The following is a 17,849-nucleotide window of genomic DNA, read 5'->3' on the forward strand; positions in this document are numbered from 1 at the left end:
GTCCAGAGGAAGAAGAGGACTCGACGTGGAAGAATGATGAAGGTCGTTGCACTGCCAGGGAAGAAACCATCCGCGGAGTTTCCCAGTTACAAGGTACTACCCTTTTCTTCGCGGTAGTGGTAAACTGTGGTATTCCGGTTGCCGGGGTGCTTGGCACGGGCAAGGCGGCCATGAGATGGTCCAGGAAGGTGAAAAGACGGGCAAACTGGTTATCCCCACCAGTCAAAGAAGAAGACTCTCCGGACTGGAGATGATCTCTGTCGTCGGGAAAAGTGGTGAGACATTTCAGCAGGGCTCCACCAGTGGTGTCGTCGTTGCAGGTCGGCTCGGCTTCTCCCTCCTCAGATTCTTTAGGTCCTGTGGCGACTTCTGAAATTCCAGTCCCCAAAGCCCTACTTTTATGCAGAAAACCCCCATTAATTTAGCCTAGCTGTCACTCAAACATGTTAAGTGGTGAGCCGGGCGGCTCACCACTTGGGCCAATCACACAAGAGTGCGACTTGAGTTGCCGAGGCAACTCAGTCCAGGGTGTCTAAACCCCCTCCGACACCCCCTGTGGTACCCAGACAGAGTGGCACCACTTTTGGAGGCTTCTGTGGAGAAGCCCACAAAAAAGTGGAACAAAGGGCTCGACTTAGGTTGGGGTCACAGAAGCGAAAACAAACGCCATTTTGGAACCAAGTTTCGGGAAAAAATACCAACCGGTGAATTTATATTAATTTAATAAACCAGCGGTATGTTCGAGGCTCTTTTAAAAAGTGGTAGCCTCGAACAATGGGAAAATCCCATAGGTATATATTTGCGGTCGAATATAAAAAGTAGTATCCACTGCCAACAGCCAAAACTCGGTCAGGGGGGACTGGACAGTGCCCCCTCAAACAACAGACCCCGGGGTAATCGAATTGCCCCGACCAGTATGTCCACAATATGATGGTTTGTACTGGTTCTGTTAACAATTTAAGACTAGTAAAGCCAATGGTGTCTTTACATGCCCTGGGAGACAGCAGTCGGTCCCAGGGTATGGAGTCTATGTTTGGGGGTCACTACGACACCCCTGGGTTACTGCACGGAGGGTGCTGTATAACCCACATATCAAAAACACATGAAACTCTATGGGGTAAAGGACCCCATAGCCCACAGAACACATACAAAATCAAAGGAACACCTCAAATCATGTCTAAGAGTGGGAGAAAAAGAGTCTCACTCTTAGCAGGAGAAAAAAATAAACCCCAAAAAAATCCAGCAAAGCTGCTGGGGGACTGACTAGGTTTGGGAAATTAGCCTTTACAGAGAATTCTCCCTAACACCGGGTCAGAGTGGACGATCAGCTCTTTATTGGATACGCTGGAAGGCGTTTGGGACAAGCTGTTACTAAACGGACTTTGTCTAGATGGATTATCTTGACAATTTCTGAATGTTACCGCTTGGCGGGTAAGGACCCTCTGGTAGGTTTATGGGCCCATTCTACTAGGGGTGTGGCTGCCTCTACTGCCCTGCAGAGGGGTGTTCCCATTCATAACATTTGTGAAGCAGCCACATGGGCCTCTGTCCATACTTTTGTCAAACACTACTCCTTGGATTCTATCCATGGGCAAGATCTGGCCTTTCTCAAGGCGGTCCTCTATTCTGCAATTTAATTGGGCATTCTAAAAGTCTTTCCCACCTCCTTGCATTGGTACTGTTTTGGGAGTCTGTCATAGATGTGGAATATGTCGGAGGAACCAATCCCTTCGAAGAACAAGTTATTTTCTTACCTGTTAACGTTCTTTCGATGGGATGTTCCAACGACATATTCCACATCGATCCCTCCCTGCCTGCCCCTCTACAGAATTTCTTATGCGATTGCAGCTTTCGTTTCTGCAAGGCTTTCTGTAGTCATTCTGGCAGAAGATTGGTGCCACATGTTCTGGGAAAAAGCTACAACTGAGGCTACGGGCGTCGTGCGCCCTACTTATAACATCCGGTGACGTTGGCTCGATGGAGGCCCTCGACGACAGCGTATCAATGTCGTCGATGGAGGACGCAGACGCCGAAAATTGTTCCGAAGCAGCACAGCTGTGGTGATTACCTGTCATAGATGCGGAATACGTTGTTGGAACATCCCATCAAAAGAACGTTACCAGGTAAGAAAGTAACTTGTTCTTCTTTAAGAAAGTGTGGAGTGAGGAGCACGTTGCACATTGCAAATGTCCTGCACTGGAACACCTGTTTGGAAAACCAAATTGCTGGTTGCCACTCCTCTGGTGGAATAGGCTCTTAGGTTCTCATGGACATAATTTCCCACAATGGTGTGGGACTCTGAAATTCATAGGATGATCGAACGCAACAACTTTCTTTTGGCCATGGATTGACCTAGCCTGTGTCCGCTATAACCAATAAATTGTTGGCCATCTTGTCTGACATTTGCCATCCTAGAAATGTAGACACCATTTGCCCTTTTCGGGTCAAGCCTATGTAACCTCTCTTCATCCTTAGAAGGGTAAGGAGTTGCATAAAAAGCTGGCAAAGTTTTTTTCTGTGTCAGATGGAATTCAGACACCACTTTGGGAAGGAAAAAGGGATGAAACCAAAAAACAAACTTCTCCTCAGAGAATATATTAAATAGTGGTGTGCATAAAAATCTTGCAGTTCACTCAATCTGCAAGCAGAAGGAATGGGCAGCAAAACAAATGTGGTTAAGGTCAATAACCTAAGAGGAAAAGAATGGCGAGGCTCAAATGGAGCTCCCATTAAAAAAAGTTAGAACTAGGTTCAAATCCCAGGACGGAACCAGAAAAAGGACCGGTGAGAAATTATTCCCAGTCCTTTCAAGAAATGTATGACAATTGGCATTTAAAGTAAGAGACTTGTTCTGGTGTGCGTTTGTAAATGGAGAACGCCACCATGTGTCCCTTGAGGGTAGCCACCTGCAGTCTTTAATGGGCTAGGTGCAACAAAAAAGAAAGTGCTGCAGGTGTATTGCAAGTGAGAGGATCTATATCTTTAGCTCTACAACAGATGCAAAATAAGTTCCAATGGCAAAAATATAGTGCTTTTGTTGCTGGTCACGTACCCGAAGGCAACACCTCCATCACAACTTCCGGGAAGTCCTAATCTTTATATCTTAACCTCTCAGAAACCACGTGTCAAGGTACAGAGTTCTGATTCATGGGTGAAGAAGATGGCCTCTCACTTGTGAGAATAGGTCCACATCCTGGGGAAGACGGAATGGAGAGCAGATGGAACTCGACAGACGTTCTGGGCACCATGTTCTCCTGGCCCATTCCAGAGAAATCAGGATCATAGAGTTCCTGAACTTCCTCAACCTTCTGATGACATGAGAAGTGATGGGGACTGGTGGGAACATCTACATGAGTGGAAATTCCAAGTCAATTATGAATGTGTCCCTGAGAGCTCCTCTCTGAGGAAATTCCCTGGAGCAGAACAGGTTGCACTTCCTGTTGATACTAGACATGAGCAGATCTACTTGAGCAGTTCCCCAAAAGGGCAAAGATCTTTAGAAGGACTTCCTGAGCCAACGCCTACTTATGGGAGATGGTGCACACTCTGAGGAGGCAGAGCACAGTCATATTCTCTTCTCCTGCTAGGTGAACAGTGGACAGAGAGATCCCGTTTTGTAGTACCCAAAACCAGTGCTGTATTGCCTCCCTGTACAGTGGTAGTGACCCAACACCACCTCTTTTATTAAGGCAGTGCATGGCCACTGTGTTGTCCGGCATTATCAGGATGTTCTCCCCCTCTATAGATGGCAAAAAGGCCATAAGAATCAGTCTGATTACCCTCAGCTCTTACAGGTTTATATGTAGTGTAAATTCTGGTGGGGACCAAAGACCACTGATCATCAAATCGCTCTTGTGAGCTCCCCATCCCATGAAGGAAGCATCCGTGACTACAGTAATGTTCGTCCCTGGTTGCCAAAAAGGTCACCTATCATCACATTCTCATCAGCAGGCCCACCAAAGGAGATTCTGTGTGAACTTACCCGGGCCCTGAAGGTCTGTCAGCCTGCCTGAGAATTGTGACCATTGGGATCTGAGGGCCCACCCGAGGGACCTCATCCTTAGGCAGGCTTCTGGCACCAGAAATGTTTAGGATGTCGTGAGGCCCAGCAACCTCACAAAGTCGAATGCCAGTAGATATTGACCATTCTGAAATCTCGTTACCATCTGCAAGATATGTTGAGCTCTCAACTTGGGAGGTGAAGCGTGTCGCCTGGGACGTCTTGAAGTTGAGGGAGAAGCACAGTTTTTTGAGAGAGTGGCAGGTGCTGTTGAGATGATGCAGAGTCTGTTCGGGAGAACAGGTTTTGATCTGCCTATCGTCTAGGTAGGGAAAGATGCGAGTCCCTCCCCTTCATAGATTCGCTGCCACCACTACCATCAACTTGGTGAAGACCCTCGGGGTGGAGGTGAGCTCAAAAAGGCAGTACTCAAAATTGATAGTGCGAACTGCTAATGATAAAACTCAGGTACTTTCTGTGCTTGGGATGTACAGGCACATGAACGTAAGCATCCTAAAGATTGAGTGACACCATCCAATCGTGGATCTGAAGGGCCTGTAGTATCTGTGAAAGAGTGACCATCTCGAATCTCTCTGTCTTGAGGAATTTGTTCAAGCGTCTCAGGTCGAAAATGGTCTTAGTCCTCTGTCTATCTTGGGTACCAGATAATCGGTGGAGTACCAACCATGGTATTGTTCTGCTATAGGTACCCTTTCCACAGTACCTTTTTCCAACAGGGAAATAATCTCCTATAGAAGGAATAGATTTGGTTCCGAAAAGATTGCTCACTCGGAAGACAATCTGGGGGTATTTATATAAATGGGAGATAGTACCCTTGTGCCACTGTCTGTAGTGCCCATGCATCTGAAGTATTGAAATACCATTCTTGCAGATGCTGGGTCAAGCTGCAAGCAAAGTAATTCAAGTTTTTGGGGCTGTGGCAGAGGGCAGTGATGAGTTAGCTGCCTGAGCATTGTTTCCTTCAAGGCCTCTTGGGGCACAGGAGAACCTCCTTTGTCCTCTCTGATTAGCCTGACCTCGTTCCCATTGGCCAAAAGAGGAGTAGTAAAGAAATGAATGCTCTCTCCAAGCAGGCATAGGTGGGTGGTGTTGTTGCGGCTGATGAAGGGCTTCCCTAAGGATTTTGCTGCAGCCTTTGAAGCCTGAAGCGTTTCTAGGCTGTCATCCACATTTGGTCCAAAAACGTTGGACTCATTGAAGGGCATGTCAAGGAGCTTTGATTGGATTTTGGGGCAAACCCAGATTTGCGTAACTACGCAAATCTCCTGATCACTGTATTCAAGCCTATGCACGGGCAGACGATTATTGAAGCCATCTCTCATCTCCCCTTCAGGAATGCTTTCTGCGGCCTGAGAAATTACATTCCATAGTGTGTATGTGTATTTTGCCAGAGCACAAGATGCGTTGATGGCCTTTAGTGCCATGCTCCCAGCAAAGAATACCCTCTTTGCCAGTGCATCGTATTTCTTATCGTCCCTATCCGGAGGGATGGTGGGACAAGCTGCAGCCTTTGAGGTGGATGTAGCCGCCTGCACCACCAAACTCTCTGGCAAGAGTACCTGGAAAGAAGGTCTGGGTCAACAGAACAAGGTCTAGTGCTGTATGGAAGTGCCGCACAGGATCCTTAGGATGGCCCCTATCCAAAATGTCTGTAAGGTCATCCTGGGTAATGTCCTTAGCAGGATGCCCATAACCCAAATAATAACTGTATTCATGACAGATCTATAGGCCACATTTGGGTGAGAGTGTATTCCTGGTGTGTCAAATTCAACCTCAGGGGAAGTTTCCAGATCACTGGTTTCTTTAAGACAAGTGGCTAGGTCTTCAAACCAGGATTGGTCTGAGACCAGCTCTTCTCGTACATTGGGAATTCCAAAACGTTCATACCCAAAGGGTACAAAGTCATTTTCCTCATCATCTTCTTCAAAGATGGACCCAAAGGATCTGAAGAAATATGCTGTCAGTTTGGGCTCAAAACTCAAAAGATGTCTCTGAGTCTACGTCGAAGAGCCCTTGGACTTCGACTCCTTTGAGGTCACAGAAGTACTTTGCTTCGATGAAGTCTCTGTGGTCGGCGCTATGCAAGACGACATCCCTGAGGTCTTCAGAATCAGGCATTTGGGCACACAGGTCAATGCCTTGATGGATTCCCTGTCGGTCTTGGAAGACACAGTGGGTTCAACAGCCTTTTTCAGCTCTTTCAAGGAACCAGCAGAAGGTGCTTAAAATAAAAATACATCATCTTCTCTCTAAACATTTCCGATTCGGACAAAGAAGCAGTCTTATCAGGAAAACTAACCTGATTCTTGCCAGTTGAGGAATCTGCGGATTAGTAAGGACGGCGTGGTTTCTTTGACTTCTTCCATGACGATGAAGAGGAAGAATGATGGGACTCACTCCTGGATCTTGACCGTTTAGAATGTGGAGATCGTTTCTTGGGCCTTTCTGGAGGCTTGTCTCTCGTGGAGCGTCTACCTTCGGATGATTTGTTCTTCGGAGGTGTGGAAGACAGACTTGGAAACCAACCGACCGACATAGGGTGAACTTTGATTTTCTCTCCTTCAAGGCCTTGCTGGTCATTGATTGGCAGGAGTCACACTCAATGTCTTTCTGTTTTTCGCCGAGGAACCAGAGACAAATCCTCTGCGGAGCAGTGATCAACATCTTTGAATCACTGTCTGTACATCTCTTCAAGCCTATCTTTGGTGTGAGGCTTTACTGTAGATAAAGTAGTTAGTCGAGAGACTCACTGAGGAGAGTCAAACTATTCCGATAGCATGCAGAAAAACAGAACTGAGGTAACGGGCACAGTGCGTGCTATTTATACTATCATCAATGTCACATCTGAACGCAGGAATGGTAACCGTCGAGGGACATTGACTCGATGTCGGTACAGAGAACTCTGCCATTTCAAAATGTCTGAGACTGAAAAGCAGGATATGGATATATCTAAGATGAGGAGTTTGTGGAAGCACACAAGCCATTAGAAGTCACCTTTACCTCAAGGCCCTCTATACAGAGCCTGTGGAAATCTGCTGCCACTTAGTGCAAACCACAGGAGGAACACAACGCAAAACCCATTCTGCCCATCATAAACACCCATGCTGCAGCACCTACACAAAATTATTTAACGGGAAACTGTTCTTTTTTAATAAAAGAGCTCTGATCCCAATACATGGAAGGGACCCCCACAAGTATGGAGGAAAGGGGAGGCGACATAGGAGTAACTAAGATGTACAGATGTGCAAAACAAAATACTAGAACTCCCTTTTGAAGGGAATTGTCTTTTTCAATCATCCACTGATGAATCACTTACGGTGCGTTCTAAGGCACCTCAAAAGACTTTTACCTCATTGAAGAATTCTCAATCAGATTTCAGGTCCAAATGCTATGGGGGATTTTGTGGGTATCACAATAGAAAGAACAGGCAGCCATAGATTCCCAACCTCACAGAGATGCAAATTTTAGAGAACCTCTACCTCTACAGATCCCAAACAGCAATGTGGTTGTCTTCCAGATTCACTTGTCTTCGGTACGGGCCAGCATTACCCAGGGATGGCATACCATTCCAAAGGATTTGTGGCTTCCATCTGTCCTGTCGCAGGGATATTGTCTTGTGTCTTCTCCGTCCCCTCCCATAAGTTGGGTTCAGAGATTTCCAACCTTCTACAAATCAAGGCAGTTGAAGTCCCTCCTCTCAAAAGCAGTATTTATTCTCTCCTGTTTACCGTTCCAAAAAAGAACCAGGTGGGTCTGAGGACAGCATTAGATCTTTACTTCCCTTTGCTGGGGAGACTGTGCACAGTGGATCTGAAGGACACTTACCTATATGTGCCAATCTACTCAAAGAACAAGAAGTTCCTACGTTTCTCTTAAGCAGGTTGACCTTTTCAGTAAAGGGTCCACCGCTTTGGGCTGAATACGGCTGAAAGAGTTTTTACGAATCAAATGAGTCTGTTAGCTGCCCACTTGAAATAATAAGGTCTGCACATGTACCCGTATTTAGATGACTGGCTCATCGGAGCAGAGACTTCTCAACAAGCAGATGTCTCTTCAGCTTCTTCTCGACTTCGTGTACAGCCTAGGCCTTTCGGTCAACCAGAAGAAATCTTGCCTAATCCCAACCCAGAACATTAGGTTTATAGACTTCTGATGGGACTCAAGCTCGGGGAGAGTTTTTCCCACTTTGGAGAGGATTCTTTTTATGTTTTTATTTATTGTTTTAGCTGAAATATTTCAACTTTACAATATTTTATACACATTTTTAAACAAGAAATTACAAAACAGAATAATAAAACATGAAATGATACAATTATCACATATAATAAATATTCATACATCTTACTAAAACTTTAACAAAGAAAACCAAGAACACATACAATCACATATGGTCAAATACTGTCAAAAATAGAAAAGAAAAAGACCTATTAAATCCATTCTTTACATTGTACTTGAATATTCATCGATTTTCAATACATGAAGAAGACCAAGTGCCTCAATTCTCACTCGAGTGATGTAACCACTGTGGATCAAGAGCCATAAAAAGTCACAATCAACATTTCTGTTTTCTTCCAAAATATGTTTAAAATGTTGCTTTCTCAGGTCATCTAAAATGACACGCTCTACGAGTATGTGTCTTAATGTCTCTCTCTGCATGGGAGAACGACAAAACGTACATATGTTGTCGGTCTGCATAATTATCTTGCTTTTGGCTTTTGGAGAGGATTCTAGACATCAAGCTAGCAACCTCACATTTTCTGAGTCACCCAGAAACCTCAGCAGGATGGTGGTTTCAACATCTCCTGGGGCATATGGCAGCGTCCATCCTTTCCATGTCCTTTTCTCGCCTCAAATTGAGACACCTTTAACTGCACCCCACAGTCTCATTGAAGCAGGAGGTGGACAAGCAGTCTACCAGGATTTCAATCCCTCCGTGTCTAAGATAAGACCTCCTTTGGTGTAGTGACACAAACAATTTGCAGATTGGGGTTCCCTTTCGGGACCCTACTCCTGTATTCATGATAGCTTCAGAGTCCTCTCTCACAGGTTGGGGTGTGACCCTGCCACAACTTCAGACACTTTCCCTGTGGACCCCGAAGAAAGTGTGCCATTTACATTTTCTGGAACTTCTAGCAATCTTCGAGGCATTGCAATTGTTGCTCTGTCATCTGAAAACGGTCTGTTGTCATAAAGCCCATGCATTGAGAAACCTGTGAAAATGCACAGTTAGCTGAATGTGTGCATCAGCATTTTGAAAAGCAAGACTGAATGGCAGTGAAGCTATGCAGCCATCCAGCCAGAGGTAATACCTTAGTTTCCTAGAAAACCACCCGGAAAATCTTGGCTTCATCCTGCCAATTTTGGTCATCCATATTAAGTTGGGTGGTGCAGCTCCAAACGGCAGTAATAGAGTTACCGCTGCATTACCGCACTGCCCGATGATGGTTTTGGCAGTGGGGTGGAGGAAAAACCAATGCTTGAGGTAATTCCACCATTTTACTGCCAGAAAAATGGCAATTTCGGCAGAATTACATATAGGCTGCACAATCGGAAGCTGAAGCTGCTATGGGGCGGTTGAACTATGCATACGCAAGCAATTTATAAACAGTACTGAGAAGTAATCAGGAAGCAAGACACAGACAACAGATTGCAAATTCAAAACAAACTATTAAATAAATGTCTTTATGGTAAAACGCATAACTTGCCCCATACTAAAGTGGGATTTCCCTACATGAACGTACCTAAAATAAGTCTGAGACCAAGAGTTCAACTTAAGAATCTGTCTGTGTCCAAAACCTATCCTTGCCCTCACAACTAAAGCTAAACAATGTGTAGGGTTGACAGCTATCAAAAGAAAACTGTTCAACAAAATTTTCTGGGCTTCTTCTAGCTTCCTTTCAGCTCCCTTCCCCAAGTGCAAAACAATTCCACAAAAGTTTTTATGGTTACCTCTTTTAAATTCAAAGTTATACAGTTCTAAACACTCCTCTGGGCTCCCTTCTCCAAGTTTCAGGCAACACAATTCAAACACAAAAGAGTCTTGAGGCTCAGTGCTCAAGACAATACTTCTAGCTCTTCGAGTCTCAGGGTTCCCTTCCCCAAGTCTTTTATCTCATTATTTCAAACAGGTGGGCCTCTTGGCTACCCTCTCCATTTCCTTGGCCCATAAACTTTAATCCCGTTCTTCATGGAATAGGATTAACTTCAATATATATTCATGCCTTTTGAAGCTTTCAGTTAATTTAATATTCACTGTGCCTTTCTTTTGTTCCTTTGTAAAGTTCTATTAATTCAATCTTCCTTAAGTTTGAAGTTTCCTTAAATTCAGAATTCAACATGTAATGGATTTGCTTTCATTTACTATGACATTCAGCATATGGTAATTTTACTTCATTCTAAAGCTCTCTTCACTTTGGAATTCAAGAAGCTTACTTTTGCTTAATGAATACGTTTTTATTCAGTTTGGTATTCTATAGGTATTGCTTTGACTGAAAGTTCAGTTTAGTTTAGTAAATAGTTGCTTGTTTCACTTTAATTGAAATACCCAGCACTCGGATACTCTCAAAAACGTTCTTCTCAAAATACGGGACCACTCTGACACAAAGCTTTCCTTACGATGCAACATTCAACAATGGAATTGACTTTAAACCAGAAACCTTAGAAAAATCTCTCTTTGGAGAGACGTGATCACTCTGATACCAAGTATTCTGTAACAATGGCAGTGTTCAATCACTTGTCTAGAAACTACCCTTTCACTGGAATAGCTCTCCCAGCAGTGTGGAACACACAAACTGCAGCCTCTGCTAACAGGGGTCCAACTCCGACCCCTTAGACACTCGTGTGCAGGCTTCTTCAAGCAGAGGAATGAGCTCTGCAAATAAAAGGAAAACGGGTAGTCTTTCCACACAACTCCCTTCTCTGCTGTCCGCTGCATGGAGCTCCAGCTCCCACGCCACACTTTCTAAGACCACTTCTCCTTGCACTCCCAAGCGTCTCAGCATGCTGCACACAATAGACCATCCCATAGCAGTTCCCTCCAGTGGCTCGGCTCTCTTCCACAAGGTTCCCTGCTGCCCCTCTCTGTGTTGCTTTTCCTTCCTCCTTTTATACGCCTGCAACCCTCTAACAGGAAAATGGAAGAGGAATATTACCTTATCTTGCTCTCTGGCCTTCTGGGGTTCACTGTGTAGCAACAAGGTTGACAGACCAAGAAACTCTGCATATCCCTTAGGCTGGATTCCCTTCACTGGGATATGGGATTCATCTCTGAGGAACTCAGTTTTCTCCTCACTAACTCTCCTTTCAAACCTGGGAGGTTGCAGTTTGAGTTGGGGATGACACCCAACTATTGGAGTCTTCGCTCTTACTTGGGCCACTCGTGAAACGGATTGATCAAATTGGGGCACATCGCTTCCCAGGACTAACTGAGCAGGTAAGCTGGAAATACCTGCTGCATTCAAGTTTATTTTCCTTCCCAAAATGGTAACAGGGATTTGGGTTAATGGGTGTTTTTCCGTATGGCCATGTACACAAGTTACCCTCTCTTTTCCGATTTCATTCCATCCTTGAGGGAGTAACCCTGTTCTTATGGCGTTTTCTTTACTTCCTGTATTCAATTCTGCTTAGACAATTTTTTCCTCTAAGTTTACAGGGATTTCATACCAGGTTTTCCCTCCAGTATATAAACAGACATGGGGTTCTCTCTGGTTCTTACAGTCTCTTCCCTTTTACGCAGACCTCTTTAAGCTTTTCTTCCCTTCTTATCTTGAGCTTGAGTGTAGAAGACGCTATTATATGATGACCCAGTTCCTTCCGACTTATTCCTTTGAGAATGGCGGGGTTCTCTGAGTGACAATGGACTGGGAAAATGTGCTGTGTTCAATGTACAACTTCTCTCAACATGCCCATACCCTCTACAAGAATAACACTTTTGGTAGGGTTTGAAAAGTGCGGTTATTACTGGAGAATAATGTCCTCCCTTTGCCTGCTCCCATAGGGACTCTGACGTTGTGCCATCCTGTTCAAACGTGGTTATCTGGGGAAGATGGAAATGCACCTGTTATGGCGAGGAAGGTAGAATGCTAGTTGATGGTTTATTTATGGTGGCTACCTAGGGCCTTACAAGAGGTTTTCATCAGGTCTACATGTTCTCCTTATATCTCCCCTATTTTATGGATTTCCAACTTTTTGGGGATGTGGACTGGACAACTCTGAGAGTATCTTTTCCAATTGAGGATTTTCTTTCCTGTCCTGAAGATTGGAAAAAGAATTCAGACTTCCCAATAGCGATGGCCGGTTTATAGTGATATTTTCGAATAACATTTTGACGAAAGTCAAAATGTCGAAAAAATAATGTCGAAAAAATAAAATTTCGAATGTCTTTTTTTGTTCGAAATGGGGGGGCTCCCTTTTTTTTTATTTTTTTCTGTTTTAACCCTTTTTTTAACTTGCGGAACCAAAAAAAAACATGTAAATAAAAAAAAGAAAGCATTCGGAAAAAAAGTCAACATTATTTTTTCGGCATTTTTGGAATTCGACCAAATGTTTTCAACTTTTTGACCTGACACCGCAATGACCTTGTCCTGGCCACCTGGATGACAGACCCCCAGGGACTAGTCAGGGAGACGCCTTCAGGATTCTCACAATACCCAGGAGCTGTGGTTAGCTCCTGCTTATGCCATCTTAATTTTGATCCCTGGATTGGTGATTTTAAGAGGGCCAAGAATTAGAGTGGAAGTAGAGAGGTGGAAGAGGGAGATATTGAGGCATGAGGTGGAGCAGGGCCTGTACTACAAGTTCTGAATCAGTTGAGAGCAATACTGACCATTGTCAAGCACTGACATTGACCACACCTAAACACCCCTGAATGAGCAAAGCAAGAGAAGCTGGCTGGGAGCCGTAGTCTGGTGAAACTGGCAAGTCTACAAACAGTAAAAGGCTACTGAGAGCCTAGAAGTGAGGAAGAGAATACCCTTCTACCAAACTACCCTTAGCAAGGAGGCTATTATGATTGCCTGAAGATCCACCGGAGACCAACAGGAAATAAATTAATGGTCATCTAACAATAATCAGCATCGCATTTGGCTCCAGAGCCTCCTAAAGTGTGGAGAGCTATCCAAGGAACTTTAAGTCGCTTTGTGGTGTGGATCATTTCCCTAGAAACACTTGTTGGGCTTTACCACGGGGTACCAACCCTAAACCACAGAGATTAGCACTGAGCCATAAGAATCGCCTCTGCACTCATCAGTTTTCTGGCCATCATTATATTTCTGGACTAGTAGCCGATCTTGGTTTTCATTTGTACTCCTTTAATAGTATATAGCCTAATACATCATTTTTGATACTGCTTCATTGCTTGTCGAGTCATCTGTTGATCCCCTCCACTGTAAATGCGCCAATACTTTAGGAATGTATCATATTTTCAACTTTTAAATTATAAATGAGTGCATTTATTCTGTATTCTTTTATAGAGAAAGTGTGCCTCTAAATAAATATTAGTCCTTCTGCTGAATGTTTTCTTTCAGTAATATCCGTCTGCACAGTGGCATGGAGGATGTTCGTAATTATGCATTTGAAAGTGTAGTGCCCTGCTGGTGATGGCTCAGTGTCCGTAACATATGCTTTGGAGAATTTCACTGTTAGACTCGTCATTTAGTTTTACGTTCTTAGATTTGTTGGGGAACATGTCTGATAGAGCTCATAGTAAATAGGATCTTTTTATGTGCGGTATGTAAGTGTGTTTCAAGATGCATTGCGTATCTGCCTTCTCGTTTTTGTACCTCTGTTGTAGAGTAAAATAAGCGATAAAAAAGCAGTTACTATTCAAGATTGGTGTACAGCTGGGACTTGGAATCTCTAAAGATAAAGTATAATATGACACGCAGAAGCCTTCAAGTGTTAAATTAATCAACATCTCTGATATCAAATGTTGAAGCTGCTCCTTTCAGTGTCACGATAATGTGCTCCTTTTCAAAGTCATACCCTGTGTGCTAAACAAAGTTGTGCAAAGAGTAGACATTACATATTTTGTCATTTAGCAGTATTTAAAATATACTTTGCTATTTTTCTAGACATAATTACACATTAGAGCTGGAAATGTTAAGCACAGCTGGGTGCATCCTGGGACAAAGTATAATGGAGACTTTGGACGGAAAAAAGCATTTGCACATGCTGGCTTTGAAGGCCTTTCACACAAGTGCAAGGTGAGTTATGTTTTCATATTGCTTTAATGTCGCTAAATGATTGTGCCCCTGAAGCAGCACATAGTTAATGTGGCTATGTACATAGAGAATCAAATAAAGTCTACGTACACAAACCGGTGTGGAGAATACATTAACTATTTGACATATTAAAGAAAGAAATGATTTAGAAACAAATTGCATAGTTGTTGAGAATTCATTTTTCTTGTGTTTTATTGCTGTTATGAACTATACAGGGATGCACTCTGTTGGCTGTCTGACAAATTCACCAGGGCACATTATTTCGATGGGATCCCTGGGAGCTGAAATAGGGACTCCTCTAGAGCTCTCTCCAGTGCTCCCTAGGGAAACAGGCACATGTGTCATCTAACGAAAGTCTCAAACAGTAGAACATTTCCCATTGCTTCAGTTAAGTTGGGGACAGCCTCCGACAACTGGAGGAGGTAAGTACATAGAGCCATTACCAATCAGGGCAAATGTAAACCAGGAAGAAACCAGGAAGCCAATCGTAGCCCTTTTAATAAAATTCCTTATTTGGAACACCCCGCCCGCCTGAAATGTGTCCCTATCCTGCACTGGATGACCAGAGACTAGGATGCCCAAAGTTAGGTTACATTTCAAATGTGCTCACAACCTGTGATTGGGTACAGTTTCAAGACTTATGTGCTGATACAGTATCAAATTGAGCTTCATGCCAAAATTTAGACAGCAATGATCATTGCTACACAAAAAAAAGACATGCATTATTATACCATAGCCCACTAATAATCCGTCCTCAATCTTTTGCAGGTACCTATAGTTGAATGAAGACAATACCAATATATTTTACCTTTGAACTGACCTATGCAATATAATGACATTACATAACACATTAAATTGGCATATGGAAAATTAAAGGCTTAAAATATTTCTGGATTCATGGCTTTAAAACATTTTATTAAAAACAAACACTACTAAATCAAAAGTGCTGTTAACCAATTTCCCATCCAACTCCAACATTGGTTGGTGATGACAAAACAGCAAACTTGCAAAATATAAATGATTAATAACATATGAAACCATCTTTCAAATGGATTGTCTCCTCCCACGTATTCCTTATCTTTGATATACGTATCATCAGCTTTGCTGCTTTGGAATTTTTTTTTTCTACCAGAGGGCGCTGTGCTCGATGTCATGGCGTCGATGTCCCTCAATGGTCGCCATAGAGCGTCGACGTCATCAGCAGTATAAATAGCTCGAGCTGCACCCGTTGACTTCAGTTCCGTTTTTCCAAAAGCTTTTGCTTCGAGTGTTGAACCGCGTCTTCATCTTCAAATCCTTCGACCCCTAAGTCTGGGTTTAAAAAATGCAATGACTGAGGGACCGAAGTTGTCCTTTACTGATCCCCACTGTGTCTGCCTGTTGTGCCTGGGTTCCGAACACCGGACCGACGACTGCGGGTTCTGTCTGGCCAAGACTGGAAAAGCTTACAGGGAGCGCCGTGGTAAATTAGTAGGAAGACTATAACTAGCGGGGAGGGAGGCTTCGAAGGCCTCTTCGAAGAGGGATGAAAAGTCCAGTGTGTCTAGATACTCTACCCAGTGCAAAAAGTTGAAAAAGTCTTGGTCGAGGAGTCGGTCGAGACAATCTTCGTCTTCTTCGTTGAAGAAGGCGAAGAAGAGACGCCATAGGTCTCCATCTTCCTCTGATTCCTCTACAGAGGTTATCAGATATTCAACAAAAAATGATTCCCCTAGAAAATGAGAGGCTTTCAAAAGCTCTATGTTGCGTATCTTCGAGAATGCGCCCTCGACCCCCTCAAAGGAGTCACGCAAAGACCATGCCCTTGTTGATTCTTCGGATGACAGACAGAGGTCATAGACTACCAAGGCAAAGGTGAGTGTAAAATCGGTGAGTCGCTCTAAATCTGTTGAGAAATGACTGAGGGTATCATCTAGAGAACGTAGCCTTTCTCTGATACCTCCAAAAAAGAGCAAATCAACAGAGTCAAGCATATTGGTGCATAAATCAAAGGCAAGACAGGGCAAGACGGTGTTAGTGCAATACTTAAATTTTACTAACATAGGTATTAATATATACATACACTTACTAAGCAAGAAGTTTGTATGAGTTTTATTATTTGGTATCTGCTGTTGGTCTATAGTTATTAGTTCTCAATTTTATTACATGTGTTAGGAAATGTTTGGTTCAGTTTATGACTTAGTATAATTTGATTTGATTTTGATTGATTTTCTTTGTTTTTTTCATTTTTTCTTTTTTATGTGGATATGTTGTAAAGTTTTTTACTTTTGTATAAAACTGTATCACATTAATACATTATTATTATTATTATTATTATTATTATTATTATTATGAATCAAAGGCAACACAGGGCAAGACGGTGTTAGTGTAGAAACCATTGTCAAAGGTTTCATCGACACTATTGTCGAAGGCTCCATCAGCATCTTTGTCGGAGCCAGTGTCCACACCTTCGAAGGTCACTTCAATCTTTCTCAAAATTCCAGAGAAGGCTTATAAGCCCATGCCAAAGAAAGACTTTCTCAAGTCTATGGTCTCAATGTATGAGGAGGAGCAAGACTCTGAGGAGGATTCTCCCACTTTTGGGTTGCGTTATGGAATGTAGAATGCCCCTGAGGAGCTTATTGATCAGGAATCTAAAATAACTGATCTGTTTGACTGCCTACAATCAGCTAGTGGCATAGACACTTCGCCAGAGCTAGAATTTGGCAGACCTGATCCGACTGAGCATGCAGATTCGGCATACAGCAATATCATGAATAGAGCCATTGAGTTCATGGGCTGGAGTAGGAATCCCCCTACCTACGAACAAGACTACATGATGGATATCCTGAGTCAGGGCCCTCAAAAGGACCCAGTTTTACCATTTCATGCAGCTCTTCAAAGGAAGGTCATGTCTAACTGGGAAACACCAGAATCTGGACCTGCCATAAACAGGCACTTTGCCAGAAAATATAGGCCTTCTAGCATTGATCCGGACTATTTAACTAAGCACCCTACACCTGAAAGCTTAGTAGTTGAGGCAGCTACATCGAGTTAGCAGTCTGCTTACCCTTCTATTCCCCGGGATAGAGACGACAAGAGGGTTGATGCCTGCGCTTGAAAGATTTTCTCTTTGGGCAGTATGGCCTGTAAGTCAGCCAATGTTACTTACAACCCGTGGAGCTGTTAGTATGGCAGCTCAACACATTTTGGAAGGCGAGGAAAGAGACAGCTTCCTGGCTATAGTGAAAGATGGAAAGGAGGCAATGAGGGAGTGTCTCCAGTCAGGACTGGGCACTGCTGACAGTATCAGCAGGTCCATGGATTCTAGTACTGTACTATGCAGGTTTGCGTGGTTGAGGAAGCAGGCTTTGCACCAGATGTGCAGGGTAGGCTACTCAGTATACCCTTTGATAGCTTGAGGTTGTTCGGCAGCAAAGCCGATGAGAGTGTGGAGAATCTGCAGACCTCCAAGGTGGCGGCTAAATCACTTATTGCCTCCATACGTCAACCTCAACAACAACCCTATTCAGGCTCATCTTCCTGGAGGGGCTGTCCTTTTTGTTTCTATTCCTCATTTGGAAGGGGAAGATGACAGGCTGGACAAAGGGGACAAAAAAGATTCCCTC

General features: G+C 43.6%; 1 protein-coding gene across 3 annotated transcripts in view; it reads left to right on the plus strand.

Annotated features, from left to right (window-relative positions):
• The window catches only part of CFAP46 (cilia and flagella associated protein 46), a 2,698,259-nt gene that overhangs the window by 1,017,258 nt on the left and 1,663,152 nt on the right, over positions 1 to 17,849 (plus strand). For all 3 annotated transcript variants that reach the window (XM_069611407.1, XM_069611408.1, XM_069611409.1), the window contains exon 24: positions 14,092 to 14,223. In XM_069611407.1, the coding sequence (XP_069467508.1) occupies positions 14,092 to 14,223 (132 nt within the window). The remainder of the gene's footprint in view (positions 1 to 14,091; positions 14,224 to 17,849) is intronic.

Source organism: Ambystoma mexicanum, chromosome 8, assembly GCF_040938575.1.
Source record: "Ambystoma mexicanum isolate Mex_15411 chromosome 8, UKY_AmexF1_1, whole genome shotgun sequence".
Taxonomy (NCBI): Eukaryota; Metazoa; Chordata; class Amphibia; order Caudata; family Ambystomatidae; genus Ambystoma; species Ambystoma mexicanum.